At 42.8% G+C, this 20,782-nt stretch overlaps 2 protein-coding genes across 3 annotated transcripts in view; one reads left to right on the top strand and one right to left on the bottom strand.

Annotated features, from left to right (window-relative positions):
* Nucleotides 1-12,123: 12,123 nt before the first annotated feature.
* On the bottom strand, nt 12,124-14,381 carry TBCC (tubulin folding cofactor C). Its single transcript, XM_050951921.1, is given in 2 exon segments — nt 12,124-13,930; nt 13,932-14,381. Coding segments are annotated over 2 exon segments (1,146 nt in total). The 3' UTR covers nt 12,124-13,234.
* Nucleotides 13,952-20,782, top strand: part of BICRAL (BICRA like chromatin remodeling complex associated protein) — a 69,224-nt gene continuing 62,393 nt past the window's right edge. The window contains exon 1 of one of the 2 annotated variants that reach the window (XM_050951779.1): nt 13,952-14,022. The gene's annotated coding sequence lies outside the window, so the exon portion shown is untranslated. Of the gene's footprint in view, nt 14,023-14,407; nt 14,499-20,782 lie in introns of those variants that run through there. The other variant, XM_050951777.1, reaches the window with a different exon arrangement.

Below are 20,782 nucleotides of genomic sequence, written 5' to 3'. Positions count from 1 at the left end.
ATCAAGAAATTTTGTCTCTGCATTTCGTCCTGATGACATGTTCCCAGTCAATATGGGGATAATTGAAATTCCCCACTATTATTGAGTTCTTAATTTTGATAGCCTCTCTAATCTCCCTTAGCATTTCATCGTCACTATCACTGTCCTGATCAGGTGGTCAATAATAGATCCCTAGTGTTGAATTCATATTAGAGCATGAAATTACTATCCACAGAGATTCTATGGAACATGTGGATTCACTTAAGATTTTTACTTCATTTGATTCTATATTTTCTTTCACATATAGTGCCACTCCCCCCCGCACGACCTGTTCTGCTCTTCTGATATATTTTGTACCCCGGAATGATTGTGTCTCATTGGTTGTCCTCACACCACCATAATCGGTTTCTGTGATGCCTATTATATCAATATCCTCCTTTAACAAGAGGCATTCTAGTTCACCCATCTTATTATTTAGACTTCTAGCATTTGTGTACACTTATCACTGTTTATTTGTCTGCCCTTTTCTGATGTGCCAGATTCTTTTTTATGTGAATGTTTCTTGTCTGATCTGGTCCCTACTTTATCCTCTTCCATCCTCTCCTCCTGACTAAAACCTAGAGAATCTCTATCAACAGACCTTCCTCTAAGAGAAGTCCCTCTTCGATCCACATCCATTGCTCCTCTGCAGCAATCGGCTTTCCGCCCATCTCTTAGTTTTAAAACTGCTCTGCAACCTTTTTAATGTTAAGTCCCAGCAGTCTGGTTCCATTTGGTTCAGGTGGAGCCCATCCCTCCTGTATAGGCTCCCCCTATCTTAAAAGTTTCCCCAGTTCTAATAAATCTAAAACCCTCCTCTCTACACCATCATCTCATCCACGACCTAAGACTCTGAAGCTCTGCCTGTCTATCTGGCCCTGCACGTGGAACTGGAAGCATTTCTAAGAATGCCACCATAGAGGTCCTGGATTTCAGTCTCTTCACTGGCAGCCTAAATTTGGCCTCCAGGACATGTCTCCTACCCTCCCCTATGTCATTGGTACCTACATGTACCACAACCACTGGCTCCTCTTCAGCACTACACATAACTCTATCTAGATGCCTTGAGAGATCCACAACCTTCGCATCAGGCAGGCAAGTCACCATACGGTTCTCCCAGTCATCACAAGCCCAGCTATCTATGTTTCTAATGGTCAAATCTCCCATTACTAACACCTGCTTTTTCCCAGTGACTGGGAGTGGATGGGTCATTACACAAAGTAAAAAATATTTCCCCATGCTAATTTTTCCCCGACTGTTACTCACACCTTCTTTTCAACTGTTGGAAATGGGCCATCCTGATGATAACTACAAAAGTTTTTTTTCTCTTTTTAATAGCCTGCCTTAATTGATTAGTCTCATTAGAGTTGGTATGGCAACACCCATTTTTTCATGTTCTCTGTGTATATCTATCTATATCTATATTATCTATATATCTCCCTACTGTATTTTCCACTCCATGCATCTGATGAAGTGGGTTTTAGCCCACAAAAGCTTATGCTCAAATAAATTTGTTAGTCTCTAAGGTGCCACAAGTACTACTGTTCTTTTTGCTGATACAGATTAACATGGCTACCACTCTGAAACCTCAGATCTCAGTGTTTCAGGAGCCAAATTAACTATCAGCATTTCCCAAAAGAGCCACAGTAGTGTGAATTCATTGTTTCATTTACTATAGTACTATATATTCATATTTAAACAGTATGACAGGGGAAATTTATGTATTATTTTTACAGCAAAATGACTGACCAAGTATTATTTTATCAACTAGTTGGTTTATAACAGGGGTAGGAAACCTATGGCACGTGTGCCGAAGGCAGCACACGAGCTGATTTTCAGTGGCACTCACACTGCCCGGGTCCTGGCCACCGGTTTGGGCGGCTCTGCATTTTAATTTAATTTTAAATTAAGCTTCTTAAACATTTTAAAAACCTTATTTACTTTACATACAACAATAGTTTAGTTATATATTGTAGACATAGAAAGACACCTTCTAAAAACATTAAAATGTATTACTGGCACGCAAAACCTTAAATTAGAGTGAATAAATGAAGACTTGGCACACCACTTCAGAAAAGTGCTGGCCCCTGGTTTATAACATAAACATATAATATAAAAGCATCTTGATTGGTTAATATTTAAGGCACACAGTGTTTTAATATTATGTGCTGCAAAGAGCTGCAGGAGACACATTAAAGAGCCACTTGCAGTTCAAGAATCTCAGGCTGAGTATCATTGTATTACAGCCTAGAAGAACCATACTAAAATGGAGTTCTTCTCCCTCCACCCCTCTAAATGGTGGTCAAAAGAACAGCTAAACAGAACTGTGACACTCTCAGTTTCTGTGGAGGAAAGCACAGCTCATGTGACTTATGTGCATCCTCTAGTGGCTGACAACAGAATGGCTAAAAGAAAAACAACAGTGTAATGAGAAGGCTGTTCCAGTCATCGTATCTATTAGCACAAAGTGAGTGTCTTCAAAAAAAATTAAGTGTAAAATATAACTACAAAACCACTCAAACCAGAAGCCTACATCTGAACAGTCTGGCATTATACAGTAAGACTGAATCATTCTGTTTCCATTTGAAAGCACGGGAAATCAGAGATTATCTCAAGTTGTGAGGGAGCGTTACATTAGTAATTTTAACTACTGTTAAATTATCCCAAGCTTTTTTAAAAACTAGAATGTTCCTTACAAACTCTAATTACCATTGTTTGGAAAGGGAGAGAGAGATTCTCTCAGTCCAGCTTTCCATCATGGCTCGGCAGTACGCTGCAATATTGTTAAAACGGCAGCCCCCCTCTGACGAAGACAACAGTCCCAATCCCTAAATACATGCGGCATGTATAACTGCTTGGAACTAGTAATTGGAATTTCCCTTTAACAGCAGATCTGGTTGTTTGCATTGCCTCTCGCCAGCTTTCTCTTGCTTTGTTGAGTGGGTGCAACAAAGCATCGAGGGGAGGAAGAAAGGGAGTTACAAGCTAAAAGAAAAGCAAGTCATTGATAAAGTGGAGGGGAAATACTGTTTCTTGGACAGTCTGTGTATCTCTGCAGAAGACACAGCATCGAAGTGAAGACTTCCTTGATTTCTCAGCAAAATGTCACATAACCCTGCAGTGCAGGTCACCATGTTTCATTGGTTTCAACAGCACTAAACTAGAAGCTACTATATTGGTTGTTTGGAACATGTATTTCCTTGACAATCTGAAGTGAATTAGACATGAACCTGGATGAGTTGCCTGTGCTTCAGTGAGGATAAAATGAAGCTCTATCATCTGACACAATTTTATATCAGGAACATAGATGAAAATGACATACAATGAAAAACTGTTCTGCAGTTCATTTAGGAGTAAAACGAGAAACATCAAGTGAACCCACCGAGTGGCAGGTCTCATGCAGCTCAATGTGGATATTGAAAGTCTATATTTTCACCAGGAACACAGATGCTATTAGCCTGGATGAATGCTGAGCCAACTGTAGTGTATATGAATAGGATAGTGAACTCCCTAGTAACACTCACTGTGTTCTATGTTTTAGAAGCCACCAGAACTCAGCACAGCAGTGTGTATATGTAGTAAGGGCATGCATGTGCTGAATATACACAAGACATGGTTATTTGAACTGCAACATGCCTTTGTGATTACTGTATTATTGTTTTATTTATTTATATTTACCATAGCACTTACGCTATCCTGCTTATTGTGCAAGGAGTAAAAGGCACAGCACCAATGTATGCCAAATGCCCTAATTCCATACTTTTGCTCCCAGATAGGCTTCTTTCCTAGTCCTGTAACTGGAAAACATGAGTTCAAGCTCGCAAAAAAGTCATTTTTACTGGAAAACATTTCAACAACCCACCTGGAAGATCAAGTAAGGCAGATACAGAGAACAAGATCATGAGCTTTGACTAGAGCTGTCAGGTCCTGCAAGCCTGCACAGATTTCCTTGTTATGAAGGTATCCTCTGAATTTGCCAGAGACTTTTACTATATATGCTAAAATATACATTTAAACAGCCAACATTATTTAGTAATCACACACCGCACATAGTTTATATTCGTCCTGCTTTGAGCAGGGGCTTGGACTAGATGACCTCCTGAGGTCTCTTCCAACCCTGATATTCTATGATGTACAATGTCAGCAAATTAAAACTGCTGTGAGCACCTTAACCTTAGATTTACAGGCTTAAATTGTAAATATGCAAACTAAACATTGTGGTAACATAGTTTTTATGTTTTAAGAAAATGGCAAAAAAAGAAAAGAAAAAATAGAACGAATGCTAGAGCCTGAGAGAGCAGAAGCAAGAGCCAAAGAGACACTGGTGGTGTGAAGCTGTGACACAAAAAGTTTGCTGACACAAAGACTGTGTCAGCATTATTTCAGGCTGGGAATCCCTCTAAGCTTGGAATCTCACTTCTTCAGTATTTTGCTATTTCCCCCTCCCACTCTCCAGTTGTCATAATTTCAAAATGACTTGGCCTAGATGTGCTGGTTTTGGCAAGCACTGCTGCCTTTGACTACTTGGGGAATAGTGAGGGGCTTACCAGAATAATTTAATTATTAAAAGCAGTTTTCACATACACTATGGACTTCACTGAACTGATAAACACCTTATGACCCTGATCCAGATGGCCACAAAATGGAAGCTGCATACAGGGAATCCCACACAGAAAAATATGATCAGAGTGGGGGCAAGCAGGAAGGAAAGAGTGTCATGAAGACTAGGGGGCTTGAATCTGTCATAGAGCAAGAGAAGAAATGGTACAGAAGGGAGGAGGGCAGCTGAGAAAGAAAGGAATGGCTATATACATATATGTCTAAACACAATTCCCCAAATAAATTCATCAGATATTCCTTACATTCATTGGCCTCCAGATTCCACTCCAGTAGGAAGAGGAGACTAGAGGAGGAACCCGTATAGCAAGATGAAGGAAGGCAGCATGGGGAGAAGGAGAGTCCATAGAAGCTCTACACAAATTCCTGTGCCTTAAATATTTTTTGTGAAACCAGAGGAAATTCTCAGAGAAAAGCCAGTTTAAGAAGATGTTATGGTTGCCTGTATTTAAGCAATTGGTTAAAAGGACACCATCCTTAAGAAAAAGTTGAAATTTTATCAAAACAAACAAAAACCACAAACCTAAATAGTACAAAGTGCACAACTGAGATTGTCCAATAATCTTCGCTGTGTCCCCAAGCTCTCATTCACATTTCACTCTGTCCATCTGTTAGCTCTTGCATATAAGATGGGACTTTTTCAGATGAATTATTTTTTTGTTAAAGTTTTCGTAAACCCATGTCATTTTTGCCCTTGACCTTCAGGGATTCATAATCCCACACATGGAAGCTAGCAGGCCACTTCCTGAGTACCGATCCCAGGGCAGGACTTCTCCCTGGGTTCAAAGCTCACACTTCCATACCCAGTCTCCTTTAAGAGTGTGTTCTGTTGGTTTATTTACCTATCTTTTAACAGTTTTTTAACTCATTCCTTTTCTCTCAGGTTTCAGGGCCATCTCTCCCAGGGGTCTCTGGCACTCCTGCTTCTAGGAACATCCCAGTTTTAGTCCCATGGCTGCTTCCTTGAGCATCTGGTCCCTTGCTCCAGGGACTCACCACCAAAGGTAGCTCTACTCCATGATGGGTTTCCATTCCCTAGGCACAACTTATTTCAATCACCCTTTCCTTCACTTCTCATTTCCTGCCCTTTACAGGGCCAGCTGTAGCCCAGACCCCTTTAAGGCCTTGGATTGGCTTTCCTTGCTCTGAACCAGGATGACGGGGCCTAGTTCTGCTCACAGAGGCCAGGGCCCTGTGACAGCACCATAAATTTCCACTGATGGCAGTGGGAACTGGGGATGGTCAGCATCTCACAGGAGCCAACACTACTGAAGAAATTCTGTGCCCAAAACTCCCATTGACTTCAGTAATGGCCAAGATTTCACCCTGTGCATCTTATGTTAATCTTACAGTATGATAACCAAACATTGGTGGAGATGCATGAAAATTTATCTTTTTGTGTGTGTGTGTGTGAAACTATATGGTTTTAATAAGTCACGAGTTATCACTGCTGCAGCAAATTAAGGTAGGTGGATTATTTCTTTTTGAATGTTACTGCCAGTCTATCAACAACAGTCAAGTAGTTCAATTATATCATCTTTTATTTTTTTTGAATTACCCTTTGTAAAGGTGTTTGTTGCTTAAGAAGAAGATTGTTTCCAGTTCTTTGGTTATTTTGGCAGCAATGATATAGAGCCAGAATTAAGGTTTTGGGGGAAACCTGAACTGTTTTCTTCAATTTTATCTTATGTATGTATTATGAGTGCCTTTGGTATGACCGTAAAGGCTGTTGTAATGGTAAATGGTCTCCTCTCACTCAGGGATGAAGATCAGGTGTCCATGCCGACATTGTTAAATCTATCAGCTATGGAGCTGTGTGAATAACTGATATTTAGGCTTACTGGCAATTTCAAAAAGCATTGGAGCCTGTGAGAAGCTGACCATCTTCAGTTCCCATTGAAGTCAATGTGTTTTGGGGCTGACCAAACCCAGAAGTTTTCAAAATATGTAACTAATTGAAAAGTTGAAAAATAAAACAGTTTTGGGTCAAATGAACTGTTTTTGTTGAGATTCAGCATTTTTTAACATTTTTTATTTTCTTTAAAATAAAATGAAAGGAAATTTCAAAACAAAAATTTATTTTGACCCAAATAATTGAAATGTTTTGTTTCAAAAACTACATAATTAAACATTTTGATTTTTTTAGCATTTTGATTTGGTTTCAAAACCAATAATTTGGTGAAACCAGCATGAATTTGCCAAACATTTTGGTGTCACTGAAGCTGCATTTTTCGCCAAAAAAAGCTGCAGTAAAAAAATTTCATCCAGTTCTAATCATCTACATTTGATACCACTGATAATGAGCTGTTGTTGACTGTGGGCCACAATGAATGTGGACAGGGCTGCTTTTGGTAAGCTCCATTCCTTTCCTACTAAGTGTTCTTTAATAGTGATGGCGGACAATTTCTCCTTTTCCCCCAAGAGTACACTTCTGTGGGGTTCCACCTCATCTCTCTTCTTGTTTACTGAATATATATTTATGGTGAGCAGTCAGGTTGTGATGTACATGGTGACACCTCACTCTGTAGCTTTAACTCAGTTGACCGAGGCAACACTTACTGTTTTACATGGTATTTGGTCTATGTTGAGGTATTGATGAAAGCCAGCTGGCTAAGGCTATATCAGTATGTATCCGACTGAAGTGATTTTGGCTGGTTAAGGGAAGCAACTGGGGGACACGGCAAGGATAATATTTGCCTTCTTGACTGAGGGTGTATGTCTGTATTGCTTGTTTAGCGATTGCAGTCTTGCTACTAGATGATCAGGTAGCAGCAACATCTGTGATTTTTTTCTATTATGAATAGCCAGGAGCTTGAAATCATTTGTTTTGGATGCACACCTTACTACTCACCCTTGCTATAGCAGAATGCAACACTGAGCCCACTCCTCCCAGCTAGCCCTTTAGATTACTTCTGCTTAGCTCCATTCAGAAGCATCTCAAACAAACCAAACCTTCACAACAAAAAGTCCTTTTCTCCCCAGCTGTCTTTAGTCGGGTGCGTTTTTCCCAGAGCTCCACCACTGTTTGGAGACAGAGTAAAAACAATTCAGTCTCATTCTCCCTGCCCCGGGAAAGGTTAGCAGGCAATTCTCTTCCTGCCAGTGACTCTCCCTGTTATGAGGGAAGAAGTAGATTTTATGATGCGCTCCTTCCTGGAACTTGTCTTGGTTGGCTGAGAAAGGGTGGAGCCCTGCTCCACCCTACACTACAAGGATCCTGGTCCCAGGCCAAAAAGAGACAGTAGCTAGGGCATTCCTATTTCTTAATAATAAATTTTACATTGCCATGCCTGTAAACATGCTGCTCTGTAACCACTCAATTGGTTTAACAAACTGCCTGGAAACAGTGAACTGTGGGGGGTGGGGGAGAGGGGAAGTGGAAATGTGTTCCATTTACAAATCTAGTCCCATAGGTGCCAACTCCATGGGTGCTTCAGGGCTGGAGAACCCAGGGAAAAAATAATGGGTGCTTAGCACCCATCAGCAATAAGCTCTCCCCTCTCCCCCACCTCCAGGCACCTCCTGCCTGCCAGCAGCTCCGCCGATCAACTCCTCCCCCTCCCCCCACGCCTCCCACCCACCGTGATCCGCTGTTCTGCGGCATGCAGGAGGTGCTGGGAGGGAGGGGACAGGGCGTGCTTGGGGGAGGGGGCAGAACTAGGTGGGAGGAGGTGAGGAGGGGGTGGGGGCTTGAGAGAAGAGTTGGGGGCGGGGCCTGGGGCAGAGTGGGAATGAGAAGAGGCAGGGCAGAGGTAGGGGCGTGGGAGAAGGGAGTGGGTGGGAGCATGGCCTGGAGTGGAGCGGGAGGTTGAGCATTCCCATGGCCAGAGGAAGCTGGCGCCTGTGTCTAGTCCATTTCAGTTAAAGGTAGTCCATGAAGTCCTACAACAGGGCTTTGAAATGTTGTCCACAAATGTGCCTGGTGTGGTGGTGGAAGAGGATGGCTGTAGTGTTCTGTGTGTTTGCATGCATCCATAACAGACTAAGCCATGTGGAAGATCATCCTGTTGATTCCTCCATTAATTCTGAACCAACCCCGGTGCTGCAAACTTTTTCTGTATCAAGATCTCCATATAGGTAGTTGTATTTCTGTGAGAGAGATTTTTCCAGAGCCATCTTGGTAGCTAAACAGCCCACTCCACTCATAGATGTGCTGTTCAATCACTATACATATGAATTCTCCAGTGGCATACAGTGCTGGTTTCCCACCAGCAGCTTGGAATAACATCTACCTTTGTGAATTGGGCACAGGAACTGATGTCCTACAAAATGTGGAAAGTCCAAAATGATAGAAAAATCTTTTGTAGCATGGCCATTGATGGCATCTCCCACCCTGAGCTGTTCTGCAATTTTTCTTTTAAAAGCAGCTTTGATTTTTTTTAATTTACCATTGTCTCTGAATGTCTTTTGCTGCAATTGACCTGGCTGTGTCCAGGGAACTTCTGTGCTCTCAAGCATCCTCTCAAATATACTGAAATTCAGTTTTGAAAAGTAACACTTTACCTTTTTGAAACGCCACAGGATTTTTTCTGTGGTCCTGCACTGAGCTATTTGAAAAAATAACCATCGTGTCCTATTCCAGCCCCTGACCTCTATTGGCTGCAGTACCTCCACAGTTCACCCACATTGCAGCAGAAGCCAGGGTCAATGTACCTTCAAGGACTGTTCCAAGAAGCATTTCTGTGATGAATTTATAGTTGAAGTTTCGGACAGGCCAATTGACAGATCTAGTACCAAAGACAGAGGGACTTACAGCTAGAGGAAAGGCTCAGGCTGGCTACACAGCTTGGGGTCAGGGTTTCAGCACAGGAGCAAGCACTTGCTTAGCAGTTCCTGGAACAGAGATGATGGCTAAGAGAGGATGACAGACTTTAGCAGAAAAAAACTGTTCAAGTGGCTACTATCCCTAATGGCTGCAAGAGTACTGGCTCCTGCTGTACCTACACCACAGTCTGAATCCCCTCCCTGGTATCTTGTGATGCAGTCCAGAAACAGCTTGCACAATTCCACAGCTGGGTGGGCCATGTAATCAGGTCCTCTGAGTGGCTGAGCAGGACAGCTGTGTCCTTTGTAGTTCTCCATATTCACACCCTCCCTTATAGATGCCTCCACCTTTACTTCCCTGATGCCAAGTGTGCAGCCAACATGAGAAGGGAAAAAACAGGTGGCCAGTGGGTATGAACCAGTAGGGAGTTTGTCTTGTACATGGTTTCACTGTTTGCATGTGTTCAGGCACTTTTTATTTTTAAAAGGTTTTGTTGCTAATGCTGTTTTGATGTGGTAATGGAAGCTGACCTGCCTGGAAGCAGGTCAATGGTGAACTTCTCATGCTGCATTGTGGAAGCAGAGCCCTGATTTTGAGCCCAGGGTAGAAAATTCTTAATCTAGGCTTTAACTGTGTAGATACTCAGCCCCGAGTTCTCTAATCCTGGGTCTACTGACTTGAATCCCACCAACACCGGACTTATATTGCATTGGAAACACACCCTTTTTTCCTACACAAGGCCTGAAGTATGGGTAACTGATGCTGGGGAAATAAGGGAGTCCTTTATGCCGCCTCGCTCCTCTATGTGGGCACAAAGTGGCTCATGATTGTGCCAAAAGTTAAGTCACTAAAAAATGAGAATGAATTTTTGATGTGTATTTAGTATTATTCACCCAATTCTAATCTGCTGTTTTACAGAAATTAAAAGACATTTAATTTGACTGCAAGCTGCTTCTATGTTGACAATTTTGTATCCACCAGATACAGAAACTAAATTTTTAACCTTTATGTTTATATACACTACACCTGTCATTAAACATTAATGCAGCTTTTTTAGACATAATACTGTTGTTCATTCAATTCCCTTATTTAGAGTAATTCCCAGGCATGAAAAGAAAAGATTCTACATAGCAGTAGATGCAGCCTCTGGGAAGAGCGAGGGGTTGTGAGACTAACCATATCACTTTTATATTTATAGGTACACAATTCTTTGCATGAGTGAGTGAGTGATCTCTGAAACTCAGTCCTCAAGATAATCACTCCAAACCAAATTATGCTGCTCCATTTCATATGCCAATTCTATGTGCCCTAGAAAATGCAATCATTATGGCCAACCTTTAGAGGAGGAGGAGTAGTTTGTATTCAACAGTATTACTAATTTTCTGAAAATTCTCTTCTGACATTTTAGCTTTCCTTCATGAGTACACGACCCAGAATTTTCTTAAGAGTGAAGCACTTCACAGAAGAGGAGGCATTGAGAATTGGCAACTCACTTCAGTGATTTCTGAGAAGGTGCCTACCAGGTATCTCCATAGAACACACCTAAATATTAGTCTCTGTAATCCATCTTTAGGCTTTCCTCCCTTTGTTGATTACTCCTGGCGGAATCCTGCACCACTGTGCACATGCAGAATTAATGTCCCCCCCCAGCTTTCTTTGCTTCCTTGCACAATGACGACTTTGACAGGGAAGGTACAAGAGCAGTCACACACCACTCTCTAGCTGTACAGTTAGATTGTTTCAGGCACCAAACAGACCTACAGCAAGAAGGCCAGGAAGTGAAGAGGACTTGCTTATTGTCAGTACAATGATAATTAATTGAGGGGGGGCACTCAAAGAACAAATGTGATTCTTTACCACAAGTAGAGCTTGTTCTAAGACTAAAAAATTTGAGATGTGACATCTTATGTCCTTTACAGTAGATACAGACCCCTGAGAACTATTTTCTTTGAACATATTTATTAGACTGCCAAAAGTTTCCACATCAGCAGAAAATTAGACAAAATAAGGACTGAGTTAAATACAGTTCACTAAAGTACATTCATGGTATTATACCTGAAACTGTAAGGCAGAAGATGTAAGTTAGTACAAGTAAACAAAACTGCAAAGTTGTGAGAATACCCCCAAACCCATACAAGTTAAATTGTAAATGAAAGAGGGTAACAACTTTTTTCTGGAAAGAAACAGTGAATAGGTGAGACTATATTTGATTCTTGAAAAACAGTCAAGTAGTTAAGAGTGCCTTCAACTAGATACTGCTTTACAGTGATTATGAATGTATTTGATGTTTTAAAACATTGCACTTCAGCCCAGAGAGCAGTGTGTTTTTTCCAATAGGCAAGGCAGTGTTTATATTTATCTACACTAATATTTCAGAGTAGAGATGTTACAATGGAATGACCTTTGAACAAGGCAGTTCTGTTTCAAGTTTCCACACCTTTCTACCAGCTGTCCTACTTGTAAACAATGAGCACTTTCAAGGGAAGGTCTTGTATATAGTTTGTTTTTTTTAAATAAAGGACAAAGGCTTGCAGACTATTCCATGTTGTCTTCTACTGTAAGTACATAATGCTACAGCACGTGTAGTGTGCTTTTGAAGGGCTACTGCTACATCTTCACCAAAACAGGCTTTGGTAAATTGCCTATGCAACTTGCCTACACAAAAGAGAAGGTAGCAATACAGACAGTAGATCAAGAGCTTGTAGTTAATATTTTGGGGGGGGGGGGGGAGGGGAGAAAGAGGCAAGGAAGTTCTCTCTAAACCATCCTCCCCAAACATTCCACATCAATTCAACCCCTTTAGATAACTGTACCATATTACTAGAGCAAGACCTCTGTGGTACCAAATCACCTATTGCATACCTTAAATATGTTCTCTAAGAACTTGTTTACACTACTTTTTATCTCGAGTTAACTGATTTGCCAATTAATGTTTGTAATGGCTAATCTGGATACTTCCCAAATAGCTGTTTCAGGCTACAACCATTTGTCCCTTAGCACCCAGAACAGCATTTATGAACATATTTACCTTGAGTTAACTGATTCTCAAGTTAACTTGAGATCAAAACCGTGAGAAAAGGGTTAGCCTCCCACCAGGAAAAGAGGGAGGTTCTTACCTTAGTGGCCAACATATTGTAAAAGCCTAATGAAGACAAGGCAAGTTGTAGTTTTCACCCACATTAGCAGACTAAAGTAACTGCTAGGTGTATGCTGAAAATTTAGGCTGATCTAACTACACAGTTTAGGGTTGTGAACCTACATCTCAGGAGTGTGAATTTTAGTCAACCTAAACCTCAGTGCAGACAGCACTAGGGCAATGGAAAAATTCCACCTCTCTGAAAAACTTTTACCACATTACCTACTATGAAGAACACACGCTAGTGAAGACAGAGTCAGAAAGTGTAATATCCTATAGAACTCAGGAGTGTGAGCATTAAATTTCCTGGTCCACTGAAATGTACATCACCACAAGGCAATTCAGATTTTATCCAGCTGAACAAGTAGGCAGCAGCATACCTTTATTTAGAGGCTCATTGCCAGTGAGCAGGAAAACAGCGTACAAATCACAGAAGCCCTAAAGAGTTGTCACAGGGATACTGCAGTGGTTACCAGCCTCTATCATAGCACATCAATGTATAGCAGTTTAGAACAAGTAGTTTAATCCCACATTATAATTCAGGATTTAAAGACCCACAAACTGCTATTAAGTTATTTTAGAATGAATTAAAGATAGTTTTATTTGCAGCTATGCTGGGACCTGCTGTACAGTCACAAGTTTCCTCTGCAGTCTCAGAGCTCCTCTAGGGTGGAAAGTTTTTCCTTTGCAGCCCTCATTCAGTCCCACTGGGTGATTCTCTCCTGCTCAGGGATCACGCTCCAGTTGGGCGAGGGCTCATCTCTGGCCAGCCAGTCAAAGTCATCCACCAGGTTCCAGTTGTTCCTACCTCTGTCTAGTCCAGAGGACTCGTAGTCGCCCTCGATGCCTGGGTAGCTCCAGGTGTAGGGGGCGAAGCGGACGCCACTGCAGTCCTCCACCATAGCCCGGCTGGTCACCTGCAGGTAGATCCGGCTGTCCCGGGTGCGGTGGGTGCGGAGCTGCTGGCAGGCCAGGACCAGGAGGCAGTCGCTACACCCGTCCACCAGCACCGAGGTGGAGACGGGCCCACAGAGCACGGTGCAGCCCCGGCAGTCCCGTACCCGGAGAGTGTTGGGGTTGCCGCGAAGAAGCACCCGGCAGTCACTCAGATCGGCCAGCAGCACATCGCGCTGCAAAAGCTCCGAGGGGCCAAGCTCCAGCGTCTGGGCTTCGGCCCGGCTGAAGCCGCACAGTGGGGGGGCCGCTCCCTTCGCCCTCCGCGAGCAGCTGGCCGGCCGAGGCGGGCGGCGGGGCGGACTCCGCGGGCAGCTGGCAGGCCGGGGTGGGCGGCGGGGCGGACTCCGCGGGCAGCTGGCAGGCCGGGGCGGGCGGCGGGGCGGACTCCGCCTCCTTCCTGCGGGCCCGGAAGGCGAATCGCTTCTTGGGCTGCAGCTGCTGGCGCTTGGCCGTCAGGGCCCCCTGGAGCCGGCTCAGCGCCTCCTGCGCCTGCCGCACCTCGTACGGCGCCAGGAAGCGGACGCTGTCGGTGAGGAGCTTCTGCAGCCCTTGCAGCCGGGCGGCTGCCTCCTCCAGCGCCTCCTCCGCCTCCGCCTGGCCCGGGCCGGGCCCCAGCAGCGCCTCGATGGCCGCCCGCTCCCGGGAGAAGGCGGCCGCGAAGAACCCGCTCTGCTCCTCCTGCACCGCCTGGGCCGCCTTCTCCTGCCGCCGCCGCTCCGCTTCCCGCTGCCGCTCCGCCTCCCGCCGCTGCAGCCGCTCCGGCACCGCCGCAGCCCGCGGCCTCAGGGGCGCAACGCCGCCAGCAGCTGCCGGACCCCGCTCTGCGGCCGCTGCCTCCATCTTCTCGCCTGTCCCGCTGCTCCGCCTCTCACTAAGCGGCCTGCTCATTGGCTCCCGGCACCCCGGGCTGGGTCCCCGCCCTCGATTGGCGGGCGGCCTTTCAGGAGGGGGAGTGGGCGTGGTCTCCTGTGTTTTTAAAGGGGCCGGCGCCTCTCTGCGGGACGGGTGAGTCTCCGCACTAGACGTGCCGCCCGTGGGTTTGTTATTGGGCTTCCGAAATTAGAGCCAGGCCGTAAATAACCCCGCGTGACCCCTTCCCCCACGCGCGCGGGCCGGTGCCCTGCTGCGCCTGGGGGAGGAGGAGGCCGCGCGACCAGTAGCAGCAGGTGCGCGCGCTACTCGCCGGCAGCGCGGCGTGGCCCTGCTCCTCCGCCCCGGAGCCGCCTGCTCGCGGCGGGCCCGGCAGGGGGGCAGCCTCGGCCGTGCCAGGCTTCGCCCGTCAGGAGAGACCCCGCGGGGGTGACGGAGCTTCGGCTCCCCGCTCTGGTCCCTTCCCTCTAGGTGCTGCGGTCCCCAAGCCGGGGCCCTCCTGCCCAGCTGCAGCAGCGCCAGCGCCCCAGTGGGGGGAGGGAGTCTGCTGAGAGCAGCCGTAGGACGATGGGCCTGGGACGTGTCCCTGGAAAGGCTGGGGCAGCGCGTCAGGCGTGGGCTGGGGTAACCCAACACCAGGAGCAATAAGGGGCCGGGGCCGAAATAACCAGGACACTGTCTCCCCTGGCACGCTGCAGGCTGCCGCCCGGCCTGTTCCCCCCGCAGAGCCTCTTCCGCTCGCCTGTCAGTTCGCGTTGAAGATGGGCTGTGGGGAGGTTTTCCTCATTCCCTGACTGCTTGTAAATAATTTGCAGTCTGAGATGTCCTGACTAGAATGTATTTGAGGCTCAAAATAAAGTCTGGCCTGAGCGAGTGATGGCTGCCCACTGAATTATGATATTTATATTGTGAATTTCTATGTATTATGAATATCTTGGCCCTATAGACTACAAAGTGGAAGACCTGGGTTGTGCCCCTGAGGAACTTACAAAATAAACGGACAGGGTACACTGGTCTTAAGGAGGCTCCAGTATCAAAGTGGTATAGATAAAACAAATTTTCTTAGTACTTCCTGTGCTAAATTTCATTTGGTGCAGATATGTGGTGCTGGCTAATTGTAGTGCACATGCTCCTCAGAACTATTCCTAGGGATCAAGTGACTTTTTCAAAAAGTCAGATTTGCAAATGGAGTATTTGGATGCACAAATAAATGGATCTAAGTAGCCATTTATATGTGCAAATGCTCAGTTTGACTACACCATTGCAGTTTTGTTTTTCATGGTTGTTCATCTGACTTCTTGACTGTTTTATTCAAAAGGGAAGGGTACAGGTGAAGGGTGTGCATGTGGGTCCTAATGTGTTTAGAAGTAAGAAGCTGTTGGGAAAATATAGACCTACCAAGGATTTCTCTCACTTCGTTATTCTTTTTACTCTGTTTCTTACATTTATTTTACAGTCAAGGCATATTTTTAAAGTATGTTTGTTGCTGAAGCTACAGTAATAAAGTAAGCCTGCTGGCTTCACAGTAGAATATAGTCAGCTGTTGCTATGAGTTGGCAATGCTCAGCAGAACATATTATATTTTTGGTTTAACTAATGTTCTGTAACACAAAGGAAGTTTATATAGCATGAGGAAGATTGCTTTATAAAAAAATAAATCTTAATGCCTGTTCAATTCTACCATTCCCATCTTCCTCTTTGCATGTAGAAAATATATAAAGTACACAATTATAAATCACCCCAACAACCTTAGAAACAATCCATTAAAATGAAAATGTGAAATACTCGGAGAAAGTGGTGTGGGTTTGATATATTTTATTTGGACAATATCTATTTTTTATCTGTTATAACTGATTGCCTGTCACAGTTAGGAGTGGGCATTGAATCTGACTGACTTCTTTGCAAGCTGTAATATTTTGTTTATTGGAGAGACTGAGTTTGATTTTTGTGTCAAAAGTAAAATTACAGTATTATCTTCTAGGGAGTATTTGGATGGGACCTTGCAGGTAGTAAAGGGAGTCCATTTTGGACCATGGAGGAAGAGGCAGTAAAGAAAGAAGGCAGTGAAATGCCCTTTTTTCTTGTTTTGCAAAAGCTTAAGTTTTTAAGGGTTCTGCATTGAAATGGAGAGGGGGTATTGGTGGAATAACTTTGATGTTATGATTTAAAAATTGAAGGATGAATGTTTGTCTAGTAAGATAAGTACTTCGCAGCAGGTTTGTAAGCATGAGGCAAAAGTAACACAGTAATTGCAGTGTAGTCACACTGCTTTCTTGTAATTGATTTCCAGCATACCAGAGGTAATAGTCTATTCAGATGGAATATAGAAGGGTAATGTAGTGTTTAATGCATTCTAGCACTTAGCTATCTCAACACTGCAAAGTTAATGGGTCCAGAATTCTGCTTGTAAAGTTTTTAATCTTATAAGAAATATCTCTTAGGCTTTGGAAAAGGAGAGTGCTGAATCATGAAAACGAGAAAAAAAAAGTGAGAAAGCCTCTCATTTTTTTCCCTGTTTTGTAGGAATGATGTCAGTATAAAATATAAGTTAAATGAAATACATCAACATGTCCTAGAGAGACACTTATGCCAATTAACAGCAGAAACAAATCCATCCCTGGTGCAACTGCTGTGGAGTTACATCAGACATTAATTTGGTGCAATGAGCTTAGTGTAAAAATAAAATTTTCCTTCAACATTTTTATTTTTCTTGTTTCTGTTATTAGAAAAAGAGAGGTAGATGTATGTTCTGTGTCATGTGACAGGCAGTTTCCTACCTTATGCTCTCACTGATGTAGGCATCACAAATGCAAGTGTACAATGATAAAAGCACTTATCCATGAACACAATAACTTTGACAAAAAACAGTAGTCTCGTCCCATTTCTCAGCATCTCAGAAGAGAGCTTTTGAGAGTGCTGTACTGAAGTCTCAAGTTATGAAGACTTCACTACCTTTACAAAATTGTGTACAATCGTTTTGTGTTAGAGGAAATGTCAGAAATAACCAGACACTAATGTACATTTATCAAAATACATTAAATAAGTACTTCTTGTGATGCAATATAGTTTTTTATTGTTTACTCACAAAACTTGAAAATCTTACTGGGGAGCTTCCTGCAGTTTACTGATGGTACAAAGTAGCAAGAGCCAATTGTATTTGTATGAGATTCACATAGAGAATGGAATTTTTTTGACGTTGTTAAGCCACAGAAATGATCTATGGTGTTAAGAGGCTAAACAAAGTACTTTTGTACCAGTGAGATACATGGATATCAGAGGGTGACACTGCATACTAGTAATGAAAGATTGCAGAGAAAGAAGCAACAAAATCCTTTCCTTCAATTTTCTCATCTAGAAGTTACAACTTTCCTTTCATCATTTAGAATTTCAGATTTCAGTAAATAATAGTACAGTATTTTTTGTAGCAGCACTGAAAAAGTCAGAGTTTTCCCTTTAGGCAGACTTGGCTATGACACCTCTATTTAAGATTGCACTTTCTATTTTAAGCCCCTGCTTTCTGTTTGTAACATTGCCAGACTTTAACCATTTGAGTTGAAATTTTCCATGCTTGTTCTTTGCCTTAGACTGAATTTTGGTGGGATTTTCAGCAAAAAGAGTTTAGCTGTTTCAGAGGCCATGGTTAAAGAAAAATAGGTAGTTTTGCCAATCTTATTTTTTTGTAACTTTCTTTGAAGAGTTCTAGTGGCTTCATGCTTTTGAGGGAGGAACTTGAAATTTGGCAGGTGGATGGGCCTGTGGTTAGGAAAACGCCTTTTGTTGTCTCTTTTTGACAATCATTCCTGACTTGGTTTAGTTCTAAACTTCTGAAATTACTGAGCATGTCAAACAGCAGAGCTTTTTAGATGCTGCTGAAGTCTCTGAACATTCTGTTAACACAAAGCTGTCAGTGCTTTAGACAGTCCTTCATCTGTACTGAGCATGCACCAGCCCTATGGAGCTCTTAAATGTCACTTGTATTAAACATGCTCCCAGGTCCTGCTTAATCTTTATCACATTGTTACAGATATAGACCATTATCTACATTTTAAATGCTTTATTGATTGGTTTTTTTGATTCATTGATTCATGGCCTCTTGAAGAAAGAACTAGTGAACAGAGAAATACGTTAGAATGTTGATCCCACTAGTACAAAAATATTAGATTATGTCCTTTGTTCATATTAATTTGGATAACAATTAACAGAGGTTACATTTTTTTAGGAAAATATGTTCTTAAAAATTAACCCTAAGGTAACACTCTTGCTTTTGGGTAAGAAAGTCATTATGGGTATGTCTACACTGCAGCTGGGAATAAGTCTCCCAGCCTAGGGAAGACAGACGTAGGGGCTTGAGCTAGCATGCTAAAAATAGCAGTGTGGACATTGAGGCTTGGGCTCTCAAGGCTAGGGGGTCGGGTGGGCTTGGGAGTCTGAGCTGCAGCCTGACCAACAATGTCCACACTGCTATTTTTAGCATACTAGCTCAAGTCCTGCTGGTGTGAGTCTGTCTACCTGGGATTGGAGGCTCTCTCCCAGCTGCAGCATAGACATACCCTTAAAGGGCCCAATTCTCTCCTCAGTTACACTGATACAATTACTACTGAAATCAGTGGAAGTTGCATCCCTTTATCTGAGGGGAGAATTAGGTCTCTGGGTTTAAGTTCCATGTAAGAAGTTGGGTTCATAATTTACCACTATTACTGTGCCATATAGTACTGTTCAGGTGAAAGTTAAAGATTGCATTGCACTTTTGTCACTACTTAAAAACTATAGGGAATAACTCTATAAATCTGTCCACCAGTATCTGTCTGTCAAATAGGATTGTTTTATCCAAGACCCAAAGCTGCCCCATCAAGAAACACAGATAATGTGGCTCTGTGTGGGCATAGGAGTCCTGCATTGTTCTGAGTCTAGGGTTGTGACTTGACTGTGTGTGAATTGCTGATGGCTGCATAATGGATGTTGCACTGATCTACACAACCATTGCACTACCAGGGTCTGATTCCAATTTACACTAAGGCCCCTTTACACAGGTTGGGAACTCTGATGGGGCCTTTAAGTGAGCATATAAATTATATTTAAACTCACTTTAAGACCTTTTCACACTGCACACTTTACATACTTTAAAAGGGACTTACTGAAAATGAGAATCAGGCCCCTAGTACCTAACACATTATTGAAAGCATTTTTGGATACTTTGCATATGAAAAGCTCTATATACAACTAAAATTCTATTCTATTTTAATGCAGTTTCATATTTTGTTTTGTAAATATAATTTATCAAATCTTTTCAAAAAGCCAAAGTAATCACATATAGAAGTACTTATAAAGACAGTTCCTGCTGGCATATGTATAATTAGGATATTTCCATTATTAATTCCTGTTTCCAGAATTTTTTTAATTTAATTATAATTCACTGTGAGCTGAAACTTGGTATAGGTCTCCCCCTTTCTTTATTCCTCCAGGGATAGAGACTTCAGGCCCTTCTATTGGTCCTGTTGATACCCTGATTTTTCCCACTTTGTTCTCTTCCTTTTGAATATATATATCTTTGTCTGTGTAATATATGCTTGAGGGATAGATCCACCCCCACTGGTTCTTACTACTCAAGTTTTTGTTTCTGTGTCTGCAAGGCCAGGCATGTGATTCTTACATTGTGGCTCTGCAGAGACAATGTAAGGAAGAGGAATATGCCCTAGCCTTTTCCACATTACTTTTTGTATTTTCTCCTGAGAAGCCCTGCGCTCCAGTAATCCTTTTTGGTAAAGGTGATCAGACATGCTCCTTTAATGTACACTGCTTTTTCAATCAACTAGAATGTGGCACTAGGATTTTACATAGGATACCTGTTTGTGCTGCTTTTAATGTTTTAGGGCTTATGTTTATATTTCTAATTTAAAAGGATTGAAAATTAAAACTAAATGCTGAGGACCAATTTTTTTTCTGATATAAACAGCTGGAACTTAACAGAATTAAATGGAGCTGATTTTAAAATGTTGCAGGCATTAGTCTGTAATGTGGGCAACTCCCTTCTAATATATATTGGAAATTTGAAAAAAAAAACACAAAAAAAACTTAGAAGTCAATCTGAAAACTGTCTGCTGTATATTCCCATTACATAAGTAGTTCCATTGATTTCAAGTCTGGATCCTGCTGCTTTTTAGTCTGATTTTTATTATGCATAGGGAACAGAGTGGCTTAGATTCTCCAGTGCAACAGTGAAAGCTCTCACAGGTACTTTAGATAAGCCATAAAAAGCCTAAATTGCTAGATAAAATTAGATGAGTGGTAATGGGGTTATGAAGTCCTTCACATGTGGGTCCTTGGTTTAATCTGGCCTCAGTAATGACTGAAAGTAGTTACCAGTTTACTACTGGTTTCTGTATGGAATACATGAAATTCAGCCTAGTTTCTAGTGGTGA

This window comes from Gopherus flavomarginatus, chromosome 4 (genome assembly GCF_025201925.1).
Source record: "Gopherus flavomarginatus isolate rGopFla2 chromosome 4, rGopFla2.mat.asm, whole genome shotgun sequence".
NCBI classification, from domain to species: domain Eukaryota; kingdom Metazoa; phylum Chordata; order Testudines; family Testudinidae; genus Gopherus; species Gopherus flavomarginatus.
The sequence above is the reverse complement of the archived record's forward strand: the minus strand, read 5'-3'. Positions and strand labels throughout refer to the sequence as shown.